At 47.8% G+C, this 25,662-nt stretch overlaps 1 protein-coding gene across 1 annotated transcript in view; it reads left to right on the top strand.

The window, feature by feature from the left end:
- CDC34 (cell division cycle 34, ubiquitin conjugating enzyme) overlaps positions 1-20,097 on the top strand; it is a 35,799-nt gene extending 15,702 nt beyond the window's left edge. Inside the window, exons 2-5 of the mRNA XM_083364775.1 lie at positions 3,422-3,508; positions 10,696-10,793; positions 15,651-15,785; positions 19,779-20,097. Coding sequence (XP_083220901.1) covers positions 3,422-3,508; positions 10,696-10,793; positions 15,651-15,785; positions 19,779-19,989 — 531 coding nt within the window. The 3' untranslated portion in view covers positions 19,990-20,097. The remainder of the gene's footprint in view (positions 1-3,421; positions 3,509-10,695; positions 10,794-15,650; positions 15,786-19,778) is intronic.
- Positions 20,098-25,662: the final 5,565 nt, after the last annotated feature.

Here is a 25,662-nt window from a genome sequence, read left to right as displayed (position 1 = left end):
GAACGTAAAGCTCAATCTGAGTAGGATCAATGCAGGCAATTGAATTTATTCAGCACCCTTTGCTTAAAAATGCTTATTGAGTTGTGTGTATCTAGCAACAGAAAGGAACAATAGCTGTCTCCAAACACAACTTGGTTTCTCACTCTGACCCCAATCTTGGTTCTCCTGCCCCACTTATTTAAGTGGGGTTTAGTGTTGGAGGGAAGGATCCCTCTTTCTCCCCTTAAATCAGTATTTCTCAACCGTACAACTTTTAAGACCTGTGGACTTCAATTTCCAGAATTCCCCAGCCAGCATAGCTGGCTGGGGGATTCTGGGAGTTGAAGTCCATACCTCTTCAAGTTGCCAAGGTGGAGAAACTCGGCCTTAGACATCCACAATTCTGAATTTAACAGAAACTACCAGAACTTTTAATATTTTATTTGCCTTCTGAAGTTGAAGGTCCTCACAATTTGAGGTCGGAAGAAGTCTCTCTGCCAGTTGTCCTGAACTTACCACAATTTATTTAGTGACCATTTGAAGTTACAGCAGAACTGGGCGGGGGTGGGGGAAGTGTCTTGATGACAATTTTTCATACTTATGACCGTCCCCACGGTCATGTGATCAAAAATAAGACGCTCGTCATCTAGCTCGTATTTAGGACAGTTGCAGTCTATCTGGGATCGTGTGATTTCCCATTTTGCAAGAAACAAAGTCAATGGGGAAGCCAGATTCACTTAACACACAGGTTACTAACTTAGCAATCGCTGCCGTTCACAAGTGGCAAGAAAGTGGTAAAATGGGGCAAAGCTCACTTAACAGTTGTCTCACTTAGCAACAGAAATGTTGGGCTCCATTGTGGTCGCTAAGTCGAGGACTACCTGAACTTGAAGATGGCCGTCAAGCTTTCCCACCACTCTTATGCTGGGCTTCAAGAAGTTAAATGAAATAAATCTCGAACGCCAAAACTCTCCTTTCTGGGACATCTGGAGGCAAATTGCTCATTCTTTGGCCTAAACCATGACTGCCAGCAACCAGTCCGCACAAACAAGCAAAGCCCCCATCCGTGTGATGCAGGCAGCACACAAAATCACACACTCTCCAGTCCGTGGAAAAACCTTTCTCCGCGGAAGCGGTCCCTGGTGCGCAAAAGGTTGGGGATCTCTGATCTAAAGCATAAGGATGATAACATGTCACCTTCACTGAAGCATGTAAAGCTTAATAGTTGTGGGTATTTCCCCCCATTTTAACTTCACAGGGACTGTAGAAGATTGTAGAAGCCAATTTAGTCAGTCTAGGGACGTGGTGGCTCAGTGGGTTAGGACGTTGAGCTTGTCGATCAGAAGGTTGGCAGTTTGGCGGGTCGAATCCCTAGTAACAGAGTGAGCGCCTGTTACTCGTCCCAGCTTCTGCCAACCTAGCAGTTCAAAAGCACGTAAAAATGCAAGTAGAAAAATAGGGACCACTACGGTGGGAAGGTAACAGCGTTCCGTGCGCCTTTGGCGTCCAGTCATGCCGGCTACATGACCACGGAAGACGTCCTCGGACAAGCGCCAGCTCTTCGGCTTTGAAACGGAGATGAGCACCGGCCCTAGAGTCTGAAACGACTAGCACGCATGTGCGGGGGAACCTTTACCTTTACCTTTTAGTGATTAAACCATCAGGCTAGAAACTAAGAGATAATAACTTCTAGTCCTGCCTTAGGCACGAAAGCCAATTGGGTTGCTTTGGGCAATCACCAGGAGACTGGGAGTTCTAGTCCCACCTTAGACAGAAAAGCCAACTGGGTGACTTTGGGCCAATCACCGGGAGACAGTGAGTTCTATTCCCCCCCCTTAGGCATGAAAGCCGGCTGGGGGACTTTGGGCCAATCATCAAGAGACTCTGAGTTCTAGTCCCGCCTTGGGCACAAAAGCCAGCTGGGTGATTTTGGGCCAATCACCAGGAGATGGTGAGTTCTAGTTCCCCCCCCCCAGGTATGAAAGCTGGCTGGGGTACTTTGGGCCAACCCCTCTCTCTCAGCCCAACCCACCTGTTGTTCTGGGGAAAATAGGAGGAAGGAGTAAATTTAGGGTAGGCTTGCTACCTTGAGTTATTTATAAATAATAATAACAGTAATAATAGTAGTAGTAGTAGTAGTTACGCAAGCCCCTTCGCCGCGACAAGGCAGTAATCCATAAAGGGGAATAATAATAATGTATACAAAAATAACAAAGAGTTGAAATGCCTGGCTTTCGTGCCTTGTTGCTGAGCAAGGAGAAGATTGGATCTTGTGACCTCAAGTTCAGCAACACTCTTAGCAATTTGCAGTCAAAAAGAAAGAAATCATTTCTGCTTTATTTAGTGTGCCTCATCACAACTTTTTTGCCCCAGGAAACACTCTCGTGCGTCATCCTCAGCTAGCATGGCGTAAGGTGCTGAGTTTGGCCATTGTTCGGTGCTGCAGGCAGTTGTGTCCTTCCTCTGCTTTTTGCCATCTCCCAAACACCCAGCGAGGTAGGCAAAGCGGAGATCAAGACGACTGGATGGATGGATGGATGGATTTTGACCCCGCATTCCTAGCCATCCTTCTGCCCTTTCCCAGCAACCTCTGTGGCATCTGCCTAAAAACAACCCGGATTCTTTTCCAATCTTGGTTCTCGCAGAGTTGTCTTTAAAGGAGAATATTTGTAGCTCAGGGTTGAACTGTGGTGCTCTCTGAGCTGGGTTGGTTTTCTTGCAGACGTTTCGTTACCCAACTAGGTAACATCCTCAGTGCTAGTAGAGAGTGGGGTTTGCTCTCACTTTATATTCTAGTGCAGTGTTTCTCAACCGTGGCAGTTTGAAGATGCGTGGACTGCAACTCCCAGAATTCCCTGGCCAGTTAGAATTCTGGGAGTCGGAGTCCACACATCTTCAAAGTGCCCAGGTTGAGAAACGCCATTCTAGGGGCTTGCTCTGTCGGTGTTGGTGTTTCTTTGGTTGGGCTGTTTACTATTGTCGGGCAGTTCCTTGATTGGGGTGTGGTTTATTCTTGACGGTTGGTCTGATGTTAAGACCAAAACACCAGCAATCAACACCCATTTCAGCATAGATTAACACCAAGGTTGCCATCAGACCATCCATCAAGAAGTAGACAATATCCCAATCAAGGAACTGCCGAGCAAGCGAGCCGTAACTGCCAAAGAACGACCAAGACCACTCTCGCCAACAGGGACAGGGCAAACCATTAGAGAATAAATTGAGAGTAAAACCCACTGCCCGCTAGACCTGATGATGTTACCTAGTTGGGTAATGAAACGTCCGCAAGAAAAACAACCAAGCTCAGAGAAAGCAAAGGAGCCCTCGGAGTCGTCTTTAGCGAGATTTATTGAAGGAAGAGGGAAGGCACTGCAGAAATTGTTGCTAGGATGCCTGGTGTTGCTACTCAGTCCCTCTCTCTCTCTCCCTTCTTTCTCCATAGGCTCGGCTCAGATTTCCCATTGATTACCCTTATTCGCCGCCTGCCTTCCGATTCCTGACCAAAATGTGGCATCCCAACATATATGAGGTATGTGCTTGGGCCAGGGCTGGACGTGAACCTGTTTCAAATTAATAATAATAATAAGTTGGAAGGGACCTTGGAGGTCATCTAGTTCAACCCCCTGCTCAGGCAGGAAACCCTATACCATTTGAGGCAAATGGCAGTCGAGTCTCTTCTTAAAAACCTCCAGTGTTGGAGCATTTGCCGCTTCTGGAGGCAGGTTGTTCCACTGGTTAATTGTTCTAACTGTCAGGAAATTTCTCCTGAGTTCTAGGTTGCTTCTCTCCTTGACTAGTTTCCATCCGTTGCTTCTTGTCCTGCCTTCAGGTGCTTTGGAGAATAGCTTGACTCCCTCTTCTTTGGGGCAGCCCCTGAGATACTGGAAGACTGCTATCATGTCACCCCTCACCCTTCTCTTCATTAAACTAGACATACCCAATTCCAGCAACTGTTCCCTGATGTCACCCCTGGTCTTCTCTTGCAAAATGGATAAAGCACCTCGGTCTCTTTAGCTCCCCAATGCTCAAGCATCAGACGGGAATAACCTTCTCGGTGTTCATTTCAGTCTTCCTTATTTGGTCGCTCCGTGTCCCGGAGGATCGACCCCAGTGCAGTCGGTCCTAGGCTGCAACAACAGAGCTTTACTATCAAGATCATGCTAAGCGTTAGCCCCTCTTTGTACTGCACTGTTTAAGATCACACCTGGAATACTGCATCCCGTTTTGGACTCCACGGTATTATCAAAAAAGAGGTTGAGATTCTGGAAAGAATGCGGAGAAGAGCAACAAAGATGATTAAGGGACTGGAGGCCAAAACAGTTGCAAGAATCGAGTATGTCCCTAGTATGGTGAGAAAAAGGACCAGGGGTAACTTGATAGTAGTCTTCCAATATTTGAGGGGCGGCCACAAAGAAGAGGGGGGGGGGGAAATCAACCTATTCTCCAAAGCACCTGAAGGCAAGACTAGAACTAATGGATGTAAACTCATCCAGGAAATAAGCAACCTAGAAATAAGAAGAAATTTCCTGGCAGGAAGAATAATTAATCCGCGGAATGGCTTGCCTTCAGAAGCTGCGGGTGGTCCATCACTGGAGGTTTTTGTTGAGAAAAGCCATTTGTCCAGAATGGTATAGAGCAAGGGTAGGCAACCTCGGCTCGTTTATGACTCATGGACTTCAACTCCCAGAATTCCTGAGTCAGCTATGCTGACTCAGGAATTCTGGGAGTTGAAGTCCATGAGTCATAAACGAGCCGAGGTTGCCTACCCCTGGTATAGAGTTTCCTGCTTGAGCAAGGGGGTTGGACTAGAGGACCTCCAAAGGTCCCTTCCACCTCTTGTTATTCTATATTCTGAATCCTACGCAGGGTCTCTCGGCAGGCTTATCGTAATTAGATGCCATGGACTATTGAGGGATGAGAAGCTCCCAGCACCATAGGGAAGAACACAGGGGAATTGTGGGAAGTAGAAGTGGCCTGGAACGTCTTGTTTTTCTTTTCTCCAAACTGCTTGGAAGCTGACTTCACGTTCTCCAATGCCGTAATCTACGATCTCCTCGTTCTTTTTTTTTTTTCAGAATAAATTCCCCCCCCCTTCATTTTGGTTTCTGACCTGCTTTCGTCAGTTGCTGGATTTTGCACAGATTTGGCACTCATCTATTAAGCAACTTAATAGGACCCAGATTGTTCGGGGCAATTAAGCTGACTTTGTAATAATGCCGCTTTGGGGGGGTGTGTGTGTGAAAGCTCTAATAAGCAGGCATATACATAGAATGAAGGCTACTGCTAAGCTTGTAAGCCGCCCTGAGTCTTCGGAGAAGGGCGGGATATAAATGGAATTAATAAACTTTGTACAACTGGATACCTTCCAGATTCCTGCTGTCAGGGAAGGGCACCAGCCTAGAGAAGATGGCCTTGAAAATGTTCTGGGCCAGGGGTGGGCAACCTTGGCTCTTTGATGACTCGTGGACTTCAACTCCCAGAATTCCTGAGCCAGCATGGCTCAGCTTGGAAACCTCTCCCTTTCTCCTCAGCATGGCTGGCTCAAGAATAGTACAGTTGGCTCTTGAAAAAAGCACCTTTCACCTTCAATGAAAACAAACGCTTTCTAATTAATGAATCGAGCCAACATGGGGGGAAAAGGGTGATTTTTTTTTAGTAGTGTAGATATACAGGTAGTCCTCACCTTACAACCATTCATTTGGTGACCATTTAAAGTTACAATCACTAAGTGACTTACGACCATTTTTCACACTTACAACCATTGCAGCATCCCCAGGGTCACGTGATCAAAATTCAGACCCTTGGCCGCTGACTCGTATTTATGACGGTCGCAGTGTCCCGGGGTCATATGATCCCCTTTTGCAACCTTCTGACAAGCAAAGTCAATGGGGAGGCCAGACTCACTTAATAATAGCAATGTTACTAACTTAACGGTGCCAAGCAAGGCAGTAAAACGGGGCAAAACTCACTTGCCTGTTTTGCTTAGCAACAGAAGCTTTGGGATCACTAGTGGTCATAAGTTGAGGACTACCTGCAGCAATAATGAAAATGCAGTGGTCCCGTGACTGCGGATTTACTGCAGACAGCCATAAATGAAGCCATTTTGCCAGCACCTGAAGTTTGGTCATGTGACCACAGAGGCCTGTCTGCCGGCACTCCAAATCTGGGTCATAGGGCTCCCTATTTTTAGGTCGGTCATAACTTCAAATGGTTGCTAAGCAACCATCACAAGTCGAGGATTAACTGTGTAACCTGGTCTATCTCCTTAAGCCAGGGGTGGGAACTATGGCCCTTTAATGACTTGTGGACTTCAACATGGCTGGCTCAGGAATTCTGGGAGTTGAAGTCCACAAGTCATAAAGAGGCCAGTTCCCCATGCTGGCTCAGGAATTCTGGGAGTTGAAGTCCACAAGTTGTAAAGGGGTTATCGTTCTCCATGCTGGCTTAGGAATTCTGGGAGTTGAAGTCCACAAGTCATAAAGGGGTCTGTAGTCCCTCATCTCTGCCTTAAGCCTTCGTATGGGATCACTTCGTATGCTGGGATCACTTCTTTCCGCCGTTGAAGGATGGCTTGGACTGGTGGATGGACATTGGGGAGAGAATCTTTTGTTCTCCCCCCCCCCAGACTGGCGGTGCGGGCTGGCGTTGTGAGGATTGACAGAGGCCTGGCCTGCCTGCTTCTTACTTCTTTTGTTGACAGGCAGGCATTACGGCTAGCTCCATACCTGATGGGAACTAAGATCCCCCTATGGATAATCCAGTGTGGACGGGACCGAACCGTGGTGGGAGGACGGTTCTGGACTGGTCAGCGACCACCTCTCTGGTGTGGGAGACCAGTTAGGGTGGGCCTGGCTTAGGACTCCCCTTGTCTCTCTCTGTTCCAGCTAGACTCCTCAGCCGGAGTGAGAGGACGGCTGAGGTTGTCCCTTGGAACTCCATCTCGGGTGAGAGCCGAGATGGCTTTGCAGATTGAGAGATATGCCCACTGGACCTGTTCTTTTTCCATCTTCGTACCATCAATGAACAATCCTTTGGCCATATTTTCAACATCGGCCCCAAGAGACTAATTGAGTGCTATATGATCCATCGTTATTCCGAAGCGGACTTGTATGCCCTTAGGGCGGTTCCTGCCTCATGGGCGCGACCTGTCGCCTGTTTTCATACTCCCCTTAATGACGGGCCCAAGCCTTGGGACTCCGAGAGGTGGTTGGGCTTGGATAGGGGCCTCGAGTTAAGACGCGCTAAGAGGCCCCTGATCAGATTTTTAGCCGGTTATTTTAGGAGGTTAGGGAGGGGGAGGGAGGGGGGGATGGGGAGGGAACTTGTAACCGGCACTCAGTCTGGTCCTGTTAGAGGTCCTGGTGGGACGGGGTTGGGGGAGGTGGCTGCTGGCGCTGGGAATGTGGGGGTGGGGTATCGAATCCCCACGGCGATAGGGTATGGCAGCAGGTGTTTGCGAGGAGGGTCATATCAACATCTGGGATCGCGCCCCCGCTATCTTCGAGCGGTGGCGCGCTCCGACCCTCCGGTTAGCACCCTCTTACCCGGGGATGAGGGTGATCAGGCCCCTGAGCTCAGGCTGGTCTATTTTAACGCTAGATCCGTAGTTAATAAAGCTCCCCTCATCCGTGATCGGATTGAGGAGGAATGTGCGGATCTAGCGTGCATCACGGAAACTTGGCTGGGCTCGGAGGGAGGGGTGCCTCTCACCGAGTTATGCCCGCCGGGTTTCCGGGTGCTGCACCAGCCACGGGCTCAGGGCAGGGGTGGTGGGGTGGCAGTGGTTATTCGGGAGACATTGTGTCCCCGGGAGGCCACCATTGTCCAGATGGCCGGGAGTGAGACCCTCCTCTTGAGGTGTGGTCCTCGGGTTCAGTTGGGCTTGTTGCTTACATACCTGGCGCCCAGCTGTGTGGCAACAGCCCTGCCCGAGCTGCTCGACACCCTCTCAGGGTTGGCGGTGGAGTTCCCCAGGCTCGTAGTCCTGGGTGACTTCAACCTGCCATCACTGGGAGGGTCGTCGGAGTTAGCTCGGGAGTTCATGGCTTCCATGACAGCCATGGGCCTGACCCAGGTTATTGAGGGCCCGACTCATGAGGGGGGTCACACTCTTGACCTGGTGTTTCTGTCTGGACAGTGGTTGGATGATCTGGGAGGGGGTTCTCCGTCCATCACCCCTCTGTCATGGTCAGACCATTACCTCCTGAGGCTAGTTTTCCGTCATGCCATCCCCCGCCGCTGGGCGGCGGAGCCGACCAGGTGGTTCCGCCCCAGGCGCCTAATGGACCCAGATCGGTTCCAGAGGGCGCTTGGGCCTATACCTATCACCCTTACCCACAGCCCAGTCGATGCCCTGGTGGAGGCCTGGGAAACGGCAGCCACCAGGGCACTCGACTGCGTTGTACCCATGCGACCTCTGACCCGACGCAGATCCCGTTGGGCCCCATGGTTCTCTGTGGAGCTCCGGGAGATGAAGCGGCGGAGACGAGGTCTAGAGAGTGGTTGGAGATCCAGCCGGTCCGAATCCGACCGATTGCAGTTAAGAACCTTTATAAGGTCTTATCTTGCGGCGATAAGGACGGCGAAGTCTAACTACTTTGCCGCCCTTATCGCGTCCGCAGATAATCGCCCGGCCGCCCTGTTTAGGGTGACTCGCTCCCTCCTTAATCAGGAGGTGAGAGAGGATCCCTTGCAGGGACGAGCCGAGGAGTTTAGTCATCATCTGGCGGACAAAATCGCTCGGATCCGGACCGGCTTGGACTCTGACTGGGCAGAGTCTAATGTGGAGGAATCAGGCGGTCTTGAGCACGTTATCTGGACTGAGTTCGACCCTGTTTCCCCTGATGATGTGGACAGGATTATGGGGAGACTGAGCACCACCACCTGTTTGTTGGATCCGTGCCCCTCCTGGCTAGCTTATGCGGCTCGGGAAGGAACACGAGGCTGGTTCCATGCAGTAATAACTGCTTCCTTGAAGGAGGGTGTCTTTCCTGCCGCCTTGAAGGAGGCGGTGGTGAGACCCCTTCTCAAGAAGCCTGCTTTGGACCCGGCTGTTTTAAACAACTACCGTCCAGTCTCCAACCTTCGCTTTCTGGCGAAGGTTGTTGAGAGTGTGGTGGCGCATCAGCTCCCTCTGTTCCTGGAGGAAACTGATTATCTGGACCCGTACCAATCGGGCTTCAGGCCCGGACACAGCACGGAGACGGCATTGGTCGCGCTGGTGAATGATCTCTGGAGGGCTAGGGACAGGGGTTGCTCCTCTGTCCTGGTCCTATTAGATCTCTCAGCGGCGTTCGATACCATCGACCATGGTATCTTACTGCGGCGTCTCAGGGGGCTGGGAGTGGGAGGCACTGTTTTACGGTGGTTCTCCTCCTACCTCCAGGGCCGCTCGCAGTCGGTGTTGACAGGAGGGCAGAGATCCGCCCCGAGGTCTCTCATTTGTGGAGTCCCTCAGGGGTCGGTTCTCTCGCCTCTCCTGTTCAACATCTATATGAAGCCGCTGGGCGAGATCATTCGTGGTTTTGGGGTGGGGTATCATCAGTACGCTGATGATACCCAACTTTTTCTTTCCACCCCGAACCAACCCAGTGATGCCCTCTCCGTGATGTCCCGGTGCCTGGAGGCGGTTCGGGTCTGGATGGGGAGAAACAGGCTTCGTCTCAATCCCGCCAAGACTGAGTGGCTGTGCATATCGGCATCTCGGGTTAACCAAGTTATTCCATCCTTAATGATGGGGGGTGAGGTGTTACCCCCCGTCGATAGGGCTCGCAACTTGGGCGTCCTCCTGGATTCACGGCTCAATTTTGAAGACCATATAGGAGCCGTGACCAGGGGGGCTTTTGCCCAGGTTCGCCTGGTGCGCCAGTTGCGTCCCTATCTGGACCGAGACGCCCTACGCACAGTTACTCATGCGCTTGTGACCTCCCGTTTGGACTACTGTAACGCTCTCTACATGGGGCTGCCCTTGAAGACCACTCGGAGGCTTCAACTGGTGCAGAATGCGGCCGCGCGAGTTGTAATGGGGGTTTCCCGATACTCCCATGTAACACCTCTACTCCGCGAGCTGCATTGGCTTCCGGTTGCCCTCCGGGTGAAATTCAAGGTGCTGGTTATCACCTATAAAGCCCTACATGGCCTGGGTCCGGGATATCTGAGGGAACACCTGCTGCCGGCGTCAAATGCCCTTCGCCCAGTGCGCTCCCACAGGGAGGGTCTGCTCAGGGTCCCGCCGGTAAGAGACTGCCGGCGGGTGACACCCAGGGATAGGGCCTTCTCGGTGGGAGCGCCTGCCCTCTGGAACCAGCTGCCGGTGGAGCTGAGAACTGCCCCCGACCTTCGATCATTCCGCCGGGGCCTGAAGACCTGGCTCTTCGAGCTCTCGGGCCCAGACTGAGGAGGAATTTTTAATTTGGGGTTCTTTTTAACTGACTACAGGGTTAATTTAATATTTTTTAATTTGGTTCTTAATTTTTGTATTTTGGATTTTTTAATTTCCTGTAAACCGCCCTGAGTCCTCAGGGAATAGGGCGGTATATAAATATAACTAAATAAATAAAATAAATAAATAAATTTCCTTGACCACTGTATGTTCAGTGAACATATCCTTTGTTTACACGTGAGGTAAATCATCTGGATTTTGAATGAAGGTTATGTGAACTCAGCCTGTGTTTGTGTGCCAGCGTGCAAAGCAGACACATGATTTATACATTCCAGACCGGAGATGTTTGCATTTCAATTCTACATCCTCCAGTGGATGACCCACAGAGCGGAGAGTTACCGTCAGAAAGGTGGAACCCAACTCAGAATGTAAGGTGAGTTTTCCTTCCTTCCTTCTTAGCCACATTTAAAAATATTTCCTAAAAACAGATCCCTCAGTTTGTGCTCAGGGGTAGGCAATCTTGGCTCTTTTAGGACTCGTGGACTTCAACTCCCAGAATTCCTGAGCCAGCACGGCTCAGCTTGGAAATTCTCCCTTTCTCCTCAGCATGGCTGGCTCAGGAATTCTGGGAGTTGAAGTCCACGAGTCATAAAAGAGCCAAGGTTGCCTACTCCTGGTCTAGCTGAAGAAACTGGGAAATTAGTAGCTGGAATGCAACTACAGAAATAAAAACAGTTCTATAAGATCTGGCCACGTTTTTTCCTCCCTGATTTAAGTTCCTTTTTGTTTAATACAGGTAGTCGTAGACTTAACAACAGTTCATTTAGTGACCATTCAAAGTTACAACGGCACTGAAAAAAGTGACTTATGACCGTTTTTCACACTTACAACCTTTGTAGCATCCCTGTGGTCATGTGATCCAAATTAAGACACTTGGCAACTGACTCATATTTATGACGGTTGCAGCGTCCTGGTGGGGGGCGTGTCACATGATCACCTTTTGCGACTTTCTGACAAGCAAAGTCAATGGGGGAAGCCAGATACACTTAACAACCATGTTATTTAAAAAAGGCAGTGAATCACTTAACAACTGTGGCAAGAAACATCTGTGGGAAACCCACTTAACAAATGTCTCACTTAACAACAGAAATTTTGGGCTCAATTGTGGTCGTACATCGAGGACTACCTGTACTTTATGTTAACAAACATGCAAAGCAGAGGGCCACAGCTTTGATGGGCTGAGCAAAGTCTCTTGGGTTTATATGAGAGGCTTCACTTTCTTAGGGTCTTGCGGAAGAACAGGGTAGAACAACGGCTAATGACCCTCTTTTACCAGTCTACCATAGAGAGCGTCCTCTCGTACTATATTGTGGTTTGGTATGCTGGTCTGACAGCCGCGGACAGGAAAGTATTACAGAGGGTGGTGAGCACAGCACAAGACATTGTGGGCTGTCCCCTGACACCACTGGATGACATCGCCAGGTCCCGTTGCCTTGGAAGAGTGAGGAAAATTCTCAGGGACGACTCACACCCTGGATGGTATCTCTTTACTCTCCTACCATCGGGTAGGAGATATAGGAGTATAGCCAGCCGCGCCAACAGGCTGAAGAACAGCTTTTATCCAGGGGCTGTTAGGCTTTTGAATGGGACATAATCTTATGCAGAATTGACTTGGGAGGCCGGTGTGTGGTGTAGTTGGTTCACATGGTGTGGTAGGATGGAGGGTTTGTTGTCACTGTGTGTTGGGGGGAGCGAGCACGGGGAGAGGCTCAGCTAATCTCAATGTACACATGTTGTACTTTGACAATAAAGGTATTATTATTATTATTATTATTATTATTATTATTATTATTATTATTATTATTATTATTATTAGGAGTGGGCAACCTTGGCTCTTTTATGACTCGTGGACTTCAACTCCCAGAATTCCTGACCCAACAAGGCTCAGCTTGGAAACCTTTCCCTTTCCCCTCAGCATGGCTGGCTCAGGAATTCTGGGAGTTGAAATCCACCAGTCATAAAAGAGCCAAGGTTGCCTACCCCTGGTTTATACATTCTGTAGGGCTAGGACAAAGATTTAACTTACATTCACATTTACAAGTAGTCCTTGCCTTACGGCCATAATAGACCCTGCCTTCTACAGTCACAAGTTGTGACATTTGTAAAGCACATCACCATGTGACCAGACCCGTTTTTACATACTTTTGTTTTGTTTTGTTTTGCAATAGTTGTTAAAAGAACACGGTCATTCAGCAAAGCCTCTGCCCCCTATCATGCGTTTTACTAAAAGTTAAATACAGTTAGTCCTTGATTTACAGCAGTCTACTTTACTGACCGTTCAAAGTTACAGCGGCACTGAAAAATGTGAGTTAATGACCATTTTGCACGGTCATGACCTTTGCAGCATTTATTTATTTATTTATTTATTTATTTATTTATTTATTATTAATTTAATTTCTATACCGCCCTTCTCCCAAAGGACTCAGGGCGGTGTACAGAGCAATAAATACAATAAAAATACAATTTACAAAAGTTAAGATAATTAAATAAAAAGCCCAATAACAATAAAAATTGATTAAAATTAATATTAAAATACCCCCAAACCCATCAGACCAGGCCGGCTTGTTCAAATAAATAAGTTTTCGGGTCACGGCGGAAGGAGCGAAGGTCAGGAGCCGTCCGGAGCTCAACCGGTAAACGATTCCAAAGGTCTGGCGCACCCACAGAAAACGCCCTCCCCCTGGGGGTCACCAGCCGACACTCTGACCGGTGGCACCCTGAGGAGGCCCTCCCTGTGGGAGCGCACTGGACGGAGGGAAGTTGATGCCGGCAGCAGGTGCTCCCGTAAGTAATCCGGACCCATGCCATTTAGGGCTTTATAGGCATCCTGATTATGTGATCAAAATTCAGAACACTTGGCAACTGGCTCATCCTTATGACGGTTGTCATGTCCCCAGGGTCACGTGATCCTCTTTTGCCGCCACCTGATAAGCAAAGTCAACGGGGAAGCGAGATTCGCTTAACAACCGGGTTATTCACTTATCAACTGCAGTGATTCACTTAACAACTGTGGCCAGAAAAGTCATAGCATGGGTACGTATTAATGATAAAATAATAATAATAATAACAACAACAAAACAATATAATAATAATAATAATAATATAATAATAATATAATAATAATAATAATAATAATAATAATAATAATAATAATAATAATAATAATCAGTGCTTTTTTGTAAAAGAAAAAGGTGCCGGAACTCACACATGTCATTCAACCCGCCTTGCCTACCCTACAAGGTTCCATCCAAAAAAGGTGCCGGAAGCCCTGATAATAATAAATATAAAAATAAAATAATGATAAAACTGGCCTACAAGAAAGACCAAATGAAGAACAGAATAGAGGCATTGGGAAGACAAAGCACTACATGGCCAGTACATTAAAAAATATCTGGGAAAGCAGATAATAACAAGACCTGGCAATGGCTAAGAGCAGGAAGAAAGAGACCGAGGGACTAATTCTGGCTGCACAAGACCAAGCCTTAAGGACAAATGCATACAAAGTCAAAAATCGAGAAGACAGCAACGGACAGTAAGTGCCACCTATGCAAAGAAGCTGAAGAAACAGTAGACCACCTGGTAAGCTGCTGCAAGAAGATCGCACAGACTGACTACAAGCAGCGGCATGACAAAGTAGCAACAATGGTGCATTGGAAGATCCGCAAGAAATATCATTTGCCTGTAAGCAAGAACTGGTGGGATCATAAAATAGAGAAAATCATAGAAAATGATAAAGTTAAACCGCTCTGGGATTTCAGAATTCAAACAGACAAGCACCTGCAACATAACACCCCGGACTTAACAATGGTCGATAAGAAAGACAAAAAAGTCTGGATAGGGGACGTGGCAGTGCCTGGAGACAGGAGAATAGACGAGAAAGAACTGGAGAAGATAACAAAATACAAAGACCTACAAATAGAAATAGAAAGACTGTGGCAAAGGCAAGCAAGGGTAGTACCAATAGTAATAGGCGCCTTGGGTGCAATCCCAAAACAACTGGAGCACCACTTGAACACCATCGGCATTGACAAATTCGCCATTAGTCAGTTGCAAAAGGCAGCCTTACTAGGAACTGCTTCCATCCTGCGATGAGATCTGGAATACCCTCAAACATCCACATCTGCCTATCCCAGATGTCCTTGATAAGGACTCGATAGGTAGACAAAAATTGCCAAATCCAGTCTGAACATCTGGCTGGCTGTGCGATGATTAATAATAATAATATTTATTTTTAAAAAGTTGGAAGGTACCCTGGAGGTCATCTAGTCCAACCCCCTGCTCAGGCAGGAAACCTAATACCATTTCAGACAAATGGCTGTCCAGTTTCTTCTTAGAAACTTCCAGTGTTGGAGCATTCACAGATGGCTGTCATAACTTCAGAAATGGATAAGTATACAGGTAGTCCTCCATTTATGACCACAACTGAGCCCAAAATTTATGTTTCCTAAGTGAAAGTTGAGTTTTTGCCCCATTTTAGAACCTTTCTTGCCCCCCGTTGTTAAGTGACTCACTGCACCTGTTCAGTTAGTAACACGGTTGTTAAGTGAATCCGGCTTCCCCCGTTGACTTTGCTTGATCAAAAGGTCGCAAAAGGGGATCATGTGACCCTGGTTCACTGTCATGAATATGAGTCAGTCACCACTTGTCTGAATTTTGACCATACGGCAGGGGTGTCAAACTCAATTTCATTGAGGGCCGCATTAGCATTGTGGTTGTCCTCAGGGGGCTGGGTGGGCGTGGCCTACTGGGTGGGCGTGGCTAGAGTGCGTATGGCCTACTGGGTGGGCGTGGCCAGCTCTACATCGTTCACCTCAAGGGTGCCTATGGGGGCCCGGGCAGGAGTGGGACAGATCTGAGGGTCTCTGGCAGAAGGAGGGTCTCTGGGCCAGGGCCGTGGGGGCCGTTCCCTCACTGTTTCCAGGATGGCTTCGTGGGGCCTCATGAAACCACTTTGCGGGCCGGATCCGGCCCCCGGGCCTTGTGTTTGACATGTCTGCCATACGGAGATGCTACAAAGAGTTGTAAGTGTGGAAAACAGTCGCAAGTCACTTTTTTCAATGTCATTGTCACTTTGAACGGTCACTAAATGAGCTGTGGTAAGTCGAGGATTACCTGTGACTTTTGAGTGGTCCATCGTGACTTCAAACCATCACTTAAGGACTACCTGTACTTAAATTAAGCGGCATTATTTTAATACTCTGTTTTTTAAAAAAATGTTTCTCCCTATCAGAACAATTCTTCTTAGCGTGATCTCGCTCCTCAACGAACCAAACACGTTTTCTCCTGCAAACGTTGACGCTTCGGTGATGTACAGAAAGTGGAAAGAAAGCAAAGGGAAGGATCAAGAATACACGGACATCATCAGGTTAGTGGGCCGCCCAGTTTGGGAGATGAACTGGTCACACTGGACTTCTCCCAGTCCTCCAGTTATTAACAGGTTCTTCTCGACTTAATGACCTCAATGGGTTTGCCTATTAGGGGCGTAAGTCATGTGACTGACCTTTTTTTTTTTAAGCTTTTTTTGTGGTGGTTGTTATGCAAATCGTCACAGGGATTAAACGAATCATTAAGTGAACCATTGTTTGCCATTGGTTATTTTTGCTAAAAAAAACCCCAGAAGCAAATCCCGGTTTTCAGCAAGTGACCTGATCAGAAGATGCTGTCAGTGCAGGCCCATTGCTCACTCACACACACACACACACACACACACACACACACACACACACACACTGCAGTCATATGACCACGAGAGGGGGTCTTCAGAATTTCAGCAGTGGGGCGTAAATATCCTTTAGGGCAGGGGTCTTCAAACTTGGCCCTTTTAAGACTTGTGGACTTCAACTCCCAGAATTCCTCACCCAGGCATGCGTGGAATTCTGGGAGTTGGAAGTCCACAAGTCATAAAAGGGCCAAGTTTGAAGACCCCTGTTTTAGGGTGTCCGTCATAACTTTGAACAGTCACTAAAGGATCAGTCCTAAATTGAGGACCAGTTGTACATTGCGCATCCCTACAGTTGTCTTGGAGAGACTCTGCTCACACATACTAGCCCAGTATGTGTGAGCATACTAGCCCAGTATGTGTGTCTTCTGCTAATCCTGGTTTGGTGACTGAGACATGGTTGCTAGATAAAAAACCCCGGATTACAAACCATAAATGTCCAATATTTGCAGCTTAGCATGATGGTTTTTCGCTAGCCTTCCACCTCCTTGTTGCCTTGTTTTGTCAACTTGAAAGTTAAGGGGATGGCTCTTGTAGTCTTTGACTTATGACTCATATCAAAGTTATGACGGTCAAACCTCTCCCAATTACATGGCGAGAGTCCAAGTGCCCGGCAGCCAGCCCACTTTTAAATCCCAGAGTCTTGTGAACGCATTTTATAACCGTTCTGCAAAAACTGGCACGACTTCCTGTTTTCAACAAAACCATCCCCGAAGCAAACCGTTGTTTCTTTTAAGGATCGCAGCATTTGCGTAACGACCACTGCAAAAAAAAAGGTCATAAAACTGGGTCAGTCATGAGGGTGACCCCATTTACAACCATCACGGCTTATGATGGGCAGATTTAATTGCAGTCATAACTTGAGGACAATCTGCATCCTGTTGCAACTAAGGAAAGATGTTCCATCACCACAAGCCCTTGTTTTTTTGCCTCCCCAGAGTAATTATACAGATGATTTTTCAAGCTGGGACCCAGGTGTTACTTTGGGTCAGACATGGTTTCTGGTCAACTTAACTGACTTTCAGTCCTTGCTCACTGTCTGGGGTGAGGGGTTGCAATTCCACCCTTGTGGTAACCATCATAGGAGTACAGCATCCAATTTTGATCACCACGATACAAAAAAGGATGTTGAGACTCTAGAAAGAGTGCAGAGAAGAGCAACAAAGATGATCAGGGGACTGGAAGCTAAAACATACGAAGAACGGTTGCTTGCTGGCTTGGGTATGTCTAGTTCAGGGGTAGGCCACCTTGGCTCTTTTATGACTCGTGGACTTCAACTCCCAGAATTCCTGAGCCAGCCATCCTGAGGGGAAAGGGAGAGGTTTCCAAGCTGAGCCATGCTGGCTCAGGAATTCTGGGAGTTGAAGTCCACGAGTCATTAAAAAGAGCCAAGGTTGCCTTGTTTAATGAAAAGAAGGACTAAGAGTGACATGATAGCAGTCTTCCAAGATCTAAGAGGCTGCCATGAAGAAGAGGGGGAGGGGGTCAACCTATTCTCCAAAGCCCCTGAAGGCAGGACAAGAAGCAACGGATGGAAATTAATCAAGTAGAGAACCAAGCTAGAACTAAGGAGAAATTTCCTGACAGTGAGAAAAATTAACCAGTGGAACAACCTGCCTCCAGAAATCGTGGGTGCTCCAACACTGGAGGTTTTTAAGAAGAGACTGGACAGCCACTTGTCTGAAAAGAGCCTTGGTGGAGCAGTGGGCTAATGCCTCCTTAAGTAACACCAGCTGCCTGCAATTAGTGCAGGTTCGAGTCCCACCAGGCTCAAGGTTGACTCAGCCTTCCATCCTTCCGAGGTAGGTAAAATGAGGACCCAGATTGTTGGGGGCAATTAAGCTGACTTTTGCAATAATGCCGCTGGGGGGGCGAAAGCCCTAATAAGCAGGCATATACATAGAATGAAGGCTATTGCTAAAGCACATTTGATTTGTGCTTAGATTGTAAGCCGCTCTGAGTCTTCGGAGAAGGGCAGGATATAAATGGGATTAAAATAAATAAATAAAAGGCATAAAGACCTCCAAGTTCTCTTCCAATTCTGCTATTCTGTAATTCTGAACAGTTGCAGAGTTAATTGTGGGATCTTAGCAGAGACCGTTTGGTGGAAGTGGTGTGTGTGTGTGTGTGTGTGTGTGAGAGAGAGAGAGAGAGAGAGAGAGATGAGTTAAAAGTCTGGTTAGCATAGAATCCATGATCCATTCTTCCCCCCCTCTTCCCCCTCAAAAAATCATTGAAGTTAGTGAACTCTGGCAAGATTTCTGTAAATAGCAGCAATAAAGAAGCTCCTTTGATCAGCTTTCCATGTTGTTCTTCCACCTGACATTTCACTCGAAGCGCCAAGGCACTTGCGGGTTGAAAAGATTAGCATCACCTGATGCCCAATTAGGGGCTCCTTTCATGTCCCCAGCAGGAGCTGGAGCAAACGACTGGAGCTCGCCACGTCCCACGGCAGCACTCGGGGTCTCAAACGTGGTCTCAAACGTGGGCTTGCCAGGTTCCAACCCAGCGTCCTAACCATGAAAGCCACCATACTCCTTGTGCCTGACGTTCATCTCTAGAGATAGCAAGAGCACATAGACTTATATACCGCTTTACAGCCCTCTCTGAGCGGTTTAAAGGCCAGCATATTGACCCCCCCCCCAAACAATCTGGCTCCCCATTTTACCGACCTCGGAAGGATGGAAGGCTGGGTCAAACTTGAGTCCTGTCAGGATCAAACTGCTGGCAGTGGGCAGAGTCGGCCTGCAATGCTGCATTCTAACCCCGGCTTCTCTGCACCAGCAGATAAGCGCTCCTGGGATTTAAGGAGGGTAAGGCCTCTCCATCACTTCCTCCTCAGAGGGATTCCATGCTAGCCACTCTCTTAACGCCACCCCCGGCTTCAGTGGCCGATTCCACCACAGGCCACGATGCTTAGGGTGGAAAGGCAAGCCAGGTGACCTGCCGCCTTCTTCCATTGGAGCATCACGGCTTCGCTAACCTGGCACAAATGAATAGCAAGAGCACTTAGACTTATATACCGCTTCACAGTGCTCTACAGCCCTCTCTGAGCGGTTTACAGAGTCAGCATCTTGTTCAACCCCCCCCCCCCCCAAAAAAAACAATCTGGATCCTCATTTTACCGACCTCGGAAGGATGGAAGGTTGAGTCAACCTTGAGTCAATCCTTGAGGATTGAACTCCTGGCCAGTAGAAATGCAGAGTTAGCTTGCCACACAGGTAGTCCTTGATGTACGACCGCCGTCGAGGCCAGAATTTATGTTGCTGAGTGAGACACTTGTTAGCTGAGTTTTGCCCCATTTTACGGTTTTTCTTGCGACATTTGCTAAACGAATCGCTGCAGTTGTTAGAACAGCAACCAAGTTGACTTTGCTTGTCAGAAGGCCTCAAAAGGGGATCACATGACCCCGGGACACCGCAAAAGTCATAAATGCGAGTCAGTGGCCAAGCAACCGAGTTTTGATCACGTGACTGTGGGGAAGGGGCAATGGTGATAGGTCTGAAAAAGGGTCCCTTTTTCTTCAGCGCCGTTGTAACTTCGGTCACCCAACAAACCGCTGTCAGTCGAGGATTTCCCCGTGCTGCACGCTAACCACTCCGCCACCAGGGCTGTATAAATGAACTTCTCTCTTTCCAGGAAACAAGTCCTGGGAACCAAGGTGGATGCCGAAAGGGATGGCGTCAAAGTCCCCACCACGCTAGCGGAGTATTGCGTCAAGACCAAGACGCCCGCCCCGGACGAAGGCTCCGACCTGTTCTACGACGACTACTACGAAGACGACGAAATGGACGACGAGGTGGAAAGCTGCTACGGGGACGAGGACGACTCCGGCAACGAGGAGTCTTGACGAGGGATTCCCCTGTCCCCCTTCCTCCGTGCCCTCCCCTTCCTGGCCCCCCTCCCTCCACCGCTGCCTCCTGCTGCTGCACCTGATAGTAGCAATAAATTACCTGACTCATACTTGAACCCAGGACGCAACCGGCTGAGACCTGGAACCCCCGTTCGGCCCCGAGACGAAAGAAATCAAAAACTCTACCTCAAAAGGAACACTCGGCTTCTGTTTGACCGGGGAGGGGGAGGGGAGGGGGGGGAGATCTCCCGGGGGGCTTCAGTTGCTGTGTGTGTGTTTTGGGCTTCGACTTTGTTTTTCTTTTCTTTCTTTTTTTTTCTTTTTAATTTCCTTTTATTCGGGGAGGATTTGGACGAATGGAAGCGACTCCTGGTTCATCCTGAGCTGTTGCTCTGGCCGTCTGACGGACGGGGTGGGGTGTTCGGGGCCCGACGGGAAAGAGGTGGACGGTCCCTTCAGGAGGCAGGAACCGAGTTCGAGGTTTGGAACGGCTTTTGCGATGTGGGTTGTTTTTTTCCTTTTAACAATGGTCACCACCCCCACCCCCCAAAAAAAAAATACAGGCCAAGAGATTTGGGGAGAATTTCTGGCGAGGATTTCCTAGCTGTACCAGACGGGTCAGGGTGACATCTCGGCCGGACTGTGTTTGTAAAGCAGAGGCAGGAGTTGCGAAGCGGACGTTTCCTTCTCGTTCACCCTGAGCTTTCCCTCCATGGGAGAAAGAGGGCTGCTCTTTCCTTATTGCCAGTGCCAATTCGCTCCAGAGTACCGGTGTCCCGGCTCGGGTGCTCCGCCGAAACCTCTGCTTAACCAAGATGGCCTCGATGATGGTTTAATCTGCTTGCTTTTCTCTTTCCCTGGCTTGACTTACTTTTGGGGAGAGCCCCCCCCCCAACTCCCCGGCAAGCAAAGGAGCGGAGAACGTGTCACTGCCTGGGGATTCCTGGAGTCACGGAATGGAGGAGGTGGGCTGTCCGTTGTGCAGCGTTGCGCGTCGTTTCTCCCCCCTTGAGTGTACAGTGAAAACGTAGCCAAAAAGCTACGCACCTCAGTTCCCAGAGAACTTGTTGCTGGATGTGGGACAAGCACTGAAGTAAACGTTGTAGGATGCACTCCCGTCTTCTACACCTACTTCACCAAGTAGCATTTCTTTCTGAAGCTCACCCCTCTCCCCTTTTTCCAGAGATCTTGAGCAAAGGTTAGCTCCGTAGGAGGCCACAGCTCTTGACTGAGCAGGCCCCAAACCAGAGACACCGGTGGGAGAGAGAGACACTGTCCAGCCTGGATGTCTCCCCTTGAACCCAGAGAAAGATGGAAGAGTAGATTAACAAAGACCAGTAGCCAAGCCTTGAAATTTCCCTCAGAAATTTCAAAATCCAGATGTCCCACAACTGCTCGGGAAAATCTGAAAGACCCTAACTTGGAAAAGCCCAAGACACTCTAATACAGGGGTCTTCAAACCTGGCCCTTTGATGACTTGTGGACTTCAACTCCCAGAGTTCTTCAGCTAGGCACGCTGGGAATTGGAAGTCCACAAGTCATAAAACGGCCAAATTTGAAGATCCCTGCTCTAATTTTCTCTCTCTCCTCCCCCCCCCATCACATTCCTGCCTTTTGAAGCTTTATTCCTTTGAGCCAGGGGTAGGCAACCTCGGCTCTTTTATGACTCATGGACTTCAACTCCCAGAATTCCTGAGTCAGCTGACTCAGGAATTCTGGGAGTTGAAGTCCATGAGTCATAAAAGAGCCGAGGTTGCCTACCCCTGCTTTGAGCTAGCTCTCTTGGCTGATCCCTAGGATTTGACGTCCATCTTATAGAACAGGGGGGAATTGCCCACTTCAAAATGTCCTCTCTCTTTTTTTCTCTCTCATACAAAGAGGACTTTGCTAAATCCAAGTTTTTCCTTTTCACAAGCAAAATAATGGCGTTTGCGTATGGGGGGATGGGGTGTTGCGTTTTTATTTATTTATTTCCCCCCCCATCCCTGTCTCACTGAGCACTGAATGGAAATCCACTCTGCTTGCCTTTGATGTTGCTTTCCTGATTTGTGAAATTATGCCCCATTCTCTAGGGTGGAAGTTGCTAGAATTTGCACCTGGGGTGGGTGGGTGGGCGGGTGGGGGCTGTTAGGAAGCAGTGGGAGTCTAATGGGCAGAAATTGACTGTTTTGTAGAATTGGGGGAGGGAAATGGGTTGGCAGGGGATGGGATATATATATTTTGCTTTTTTCTGTTTTTTCTGGATTTGAAGCTATTTAATAAAAGGATTTTGAAAGGAAGTGTTTTTTGTCATGTTCGGCAGCCTTGCAACCTCTGGAGACTGGGGGAGGGGAATTGTTCTAAAATGATAGTAGAGCATCCGTTGTGAGAGAGGGGATTTTGCCAGTTGAAAACGGAGATAAAGTGTGTATGTTATTCCCTAGTCTCCCAATGCCAAGTCTCAGGTGAGAATTATGAAACCTCACTGAACTTCGGTGCATGCAAAGTTTTGCAAGCTTTTTAAGATTTCTCAGCCAGGTGAAATTGACTATTTTTTAGAGGGCATGTGCGATGTAGGAAGCTCAGGGTTTCCTGCAGTACTGATGGAGACCGTAAGGTTCAGATTACAACAAAGCTCCCTTTGTGCAGAAGTGGAAAAAAAGTATAGAAAATAAAGATTGCTGAGGTTCACTGAGATGGAAAAAGGCAGGAAATTCATCTTGTTCAGTCTCCCGCTAGATGCCGAACTGTCCCAGCAGGACTACATAGCTATTTTATTCATTATTTGTATCCTACCTTTATTATTTTTACAAATCACTCAAGACAGGGAACTTATCAAACAGACTTTCCTCCTATTTTTCCCACAACAACAACCCTGTGAGGTGGGTTGGGCTGAGAGAGTATGACTGGCCCCATAGTCACCCAGCTGGCTTTCCTGCCTAAGGCAGGACTAGAACTCACCGTCTCCTGGTGATTGGCCTAAAGTCACCTAGCAGGCTAAGGCTTGGACTAGAACTCACAGTCTCCTGCTTTCTAGCCTAGTGCCTTAATCACTAGGCCAATCTGGCTCCTAATACATAAATATTTTTGAAAGATGTCTATTCACTGTCTTAGGGTGGCAAGCATCGATTTTCTGCTCTGAACATTTTGCTGGTTGGCAGAAAAAGATCACCTGACAGCCCATTTTGATTTGCCCGTCTGGTCATGTGCCGATCTGGTGGGATGCAGCCTCTGAATGATTAGGAAAAAACAGACTTTTTTTTGAGACTTACAGATCCATAACAGTTGAGCAGTTTTTCTCATCCTGTGATCTGCGGACCGCTGGGGAGACCGTCATATCAACACAGGGCTTGAAGAAATGATAAGGTATTTAAAAAGGGTCCATGGTGAAGCAAAGGTTAAGAACCACTTTTGTAGAGGAGAAGGGGAAGATGGCAAAGAAGAAACAAAAGCGATAAATTCAGAGAAAATGGAAAGTCAGTTGGAGAATGGCCTTGAATGCTTAGCACGAACACTTGTGGACTTCGATTCCCAGAATTCCCCATCCAGCGGGGGGAATTCTGGCAGTTGAAATCCACAAATCTTAAAGTTGCCAAGGTTGGACACCACCTGGCTTAGAATCTGTAACTCTTCCTCTGATTTCCAGTGTGTCTGGAAGTGATCAATTCAGATTTCTGTTAAGAGAGAGCTCTTCTGAAACCTAGTCTTCATGGGGAACTAGGTTTACCAAATCATAATGGGGTTAGTTGTGGGAATGCAGCCTGGTGTCCCTTGTTTTACACTTAGCATGCTAGGTAAACATAATAACAATAATAATAATAATAATAATAATAATAATAATAATAATAATAATAATAATAATAATAATAATAATAATAATAATAATGTTGGAAGCGACCTTGAAGGTCATCTAGCCCAACCCCCTGCTCAGACATGAAACCCTGCTAATTGTGAGTGATCACAAACCAGATTTGTCCAATGATGTGAATCTGGACCTTATCAAATTAATAAAATGCTCAACTCCCTCCCAGAGACATTGTACAGTGTACAAGTAACAGAACAGAATAACAGAATTGGAAGGGACCTTGCAGATAATAATAATAACAATGGCAACAAAACAAATAATAATAATAATAATGATAATGATATAGTTGGAAGGGACCTTGCACGTCATCTAGTCCAACCCCCTGCTCAGGCAGGGAACCCTATACCCGTGGTGGTGAACCTATGGCACGCATGCCACAGGTGGCACGCAGAGCCCCCTCTGTGGGCACGTGAGCCATCGCCCCAGTCCTTCACCTGGGTTTTATAAAACCTTTTCGATTTAGGCCTCTGCCACCATGTGGGGGAAAAAAGGTTCAATCAATTTCAACGTCTCGCAGGGGAAAAAAAAATCTCGCAAAGTTGGAATTGATTGAACTTTTTAGTCCCACCCAGTCTGCCATTTTAGTCCCACCCAGTCTGCCATTTTAGTCCCACCCCAGCCACGCCCACCCAATGGGCCATGCCCACCCAATTGGCCATACCCAACCAATCGCCCACACCCAACCAATGGGCCACGCCCACCCGGCACTCAATGATACATAAGTGGGTTTTGGGTTGCAGTTTGGGCACTCGGTCTCTAAAAGGTTTCCATCACTGCCCTATACCATTTCAGATAAATGGTTGTCCAGTCTCTTCTTAAAAACTTCCAGTATTGGAGCATTCACAATTTCTGGAGGCAGGTTGTTCCACTGGTTAATTGTTCTGTCGGGAAATTTCTCCTTAGTTCTAGGTTGCTTCTCTCTGATTAGTTTCTCTCTGTTGTTCTTGTCAGTGTTTTGGAGAAAAGGTTGACTCCCTCTTCTTTCTGGCAGCCCCTGAGATACTGGAAGACTGCTATTATGTCACCCCTCGCCCTTCTCTTCATTAAACTAGACGTTCCCATTTCCAGCAACCGGTCTTCATATATTTTAGCCTCCAGTCCCCTGATCATCTTTGCTGCTCTTCTCTGTACTCTTTCCAGAGTCTCAACATCTTTTTTACATCGTGGTGGCCAAAACTGGATGCGGCATTCCAAGTGTGGCCTTACCAAGGTGTTATAAAGTGATATTAACACTTCACCTGATCTTGATATAGTACCACCTATACTGTACCTGTATATTTGGTTTTTCTTGACTAAATGTAGAACCTTACTTTTTTTACCATTGAATTTCATTTTGTTAGATAGCGCCCAGTGTTCAAGTCTGTCCAGATCCTCCTGTATCTTAAGCCTATCTTCTGGAGCGTTGGTTATTCCTGCCAGCTTGGTGTCATCTGCAAATCTGATGAGTTCCCCATCTATCCCCTTGTCCAAATCATTGATGAAGATGTTGAAGAGCACTGGGCCCAGAACAGAGCCTTGGGGCACCCCACTACACACTTCCCTCCATGTAGATGCAATTCTATTGAGGACCACACACTGAGTACAGCCAGTCAACCAGCTACGAATACATCTCATAGTGATGCTGCCTAACCCACATTTGCTGATTCTTTGCTTATCTTTTCCAGAATCTTCGGTAGTTCCCTAGTGCTCCAGGATCTTTGAAAAATATAGTTCAGATTATTGAATATTGAGGGTCATGATTTATTTGGTTGGCATGCATATTTATTGTATGATAAGAAGGTGGATAATGTTTTTAAGACACATATTTTATTTTATTTATTTTATTA

This window comes from Vipera ursinii (genome assembly GCF_947247035.1).
Source record: "Vipera ursinii genome assembly, chromosome: 1".
Lineage (NCBI taxonomy): Eukaryota > Metazoa > Chordata > Lepidosauria > Squamata > Viperidae > Vipera > Vipera ursinii.
Note: the sequence above shows the minus strand (reverse complement) of the source record. Positions and strands in the feature narration are given on the sequence as shown.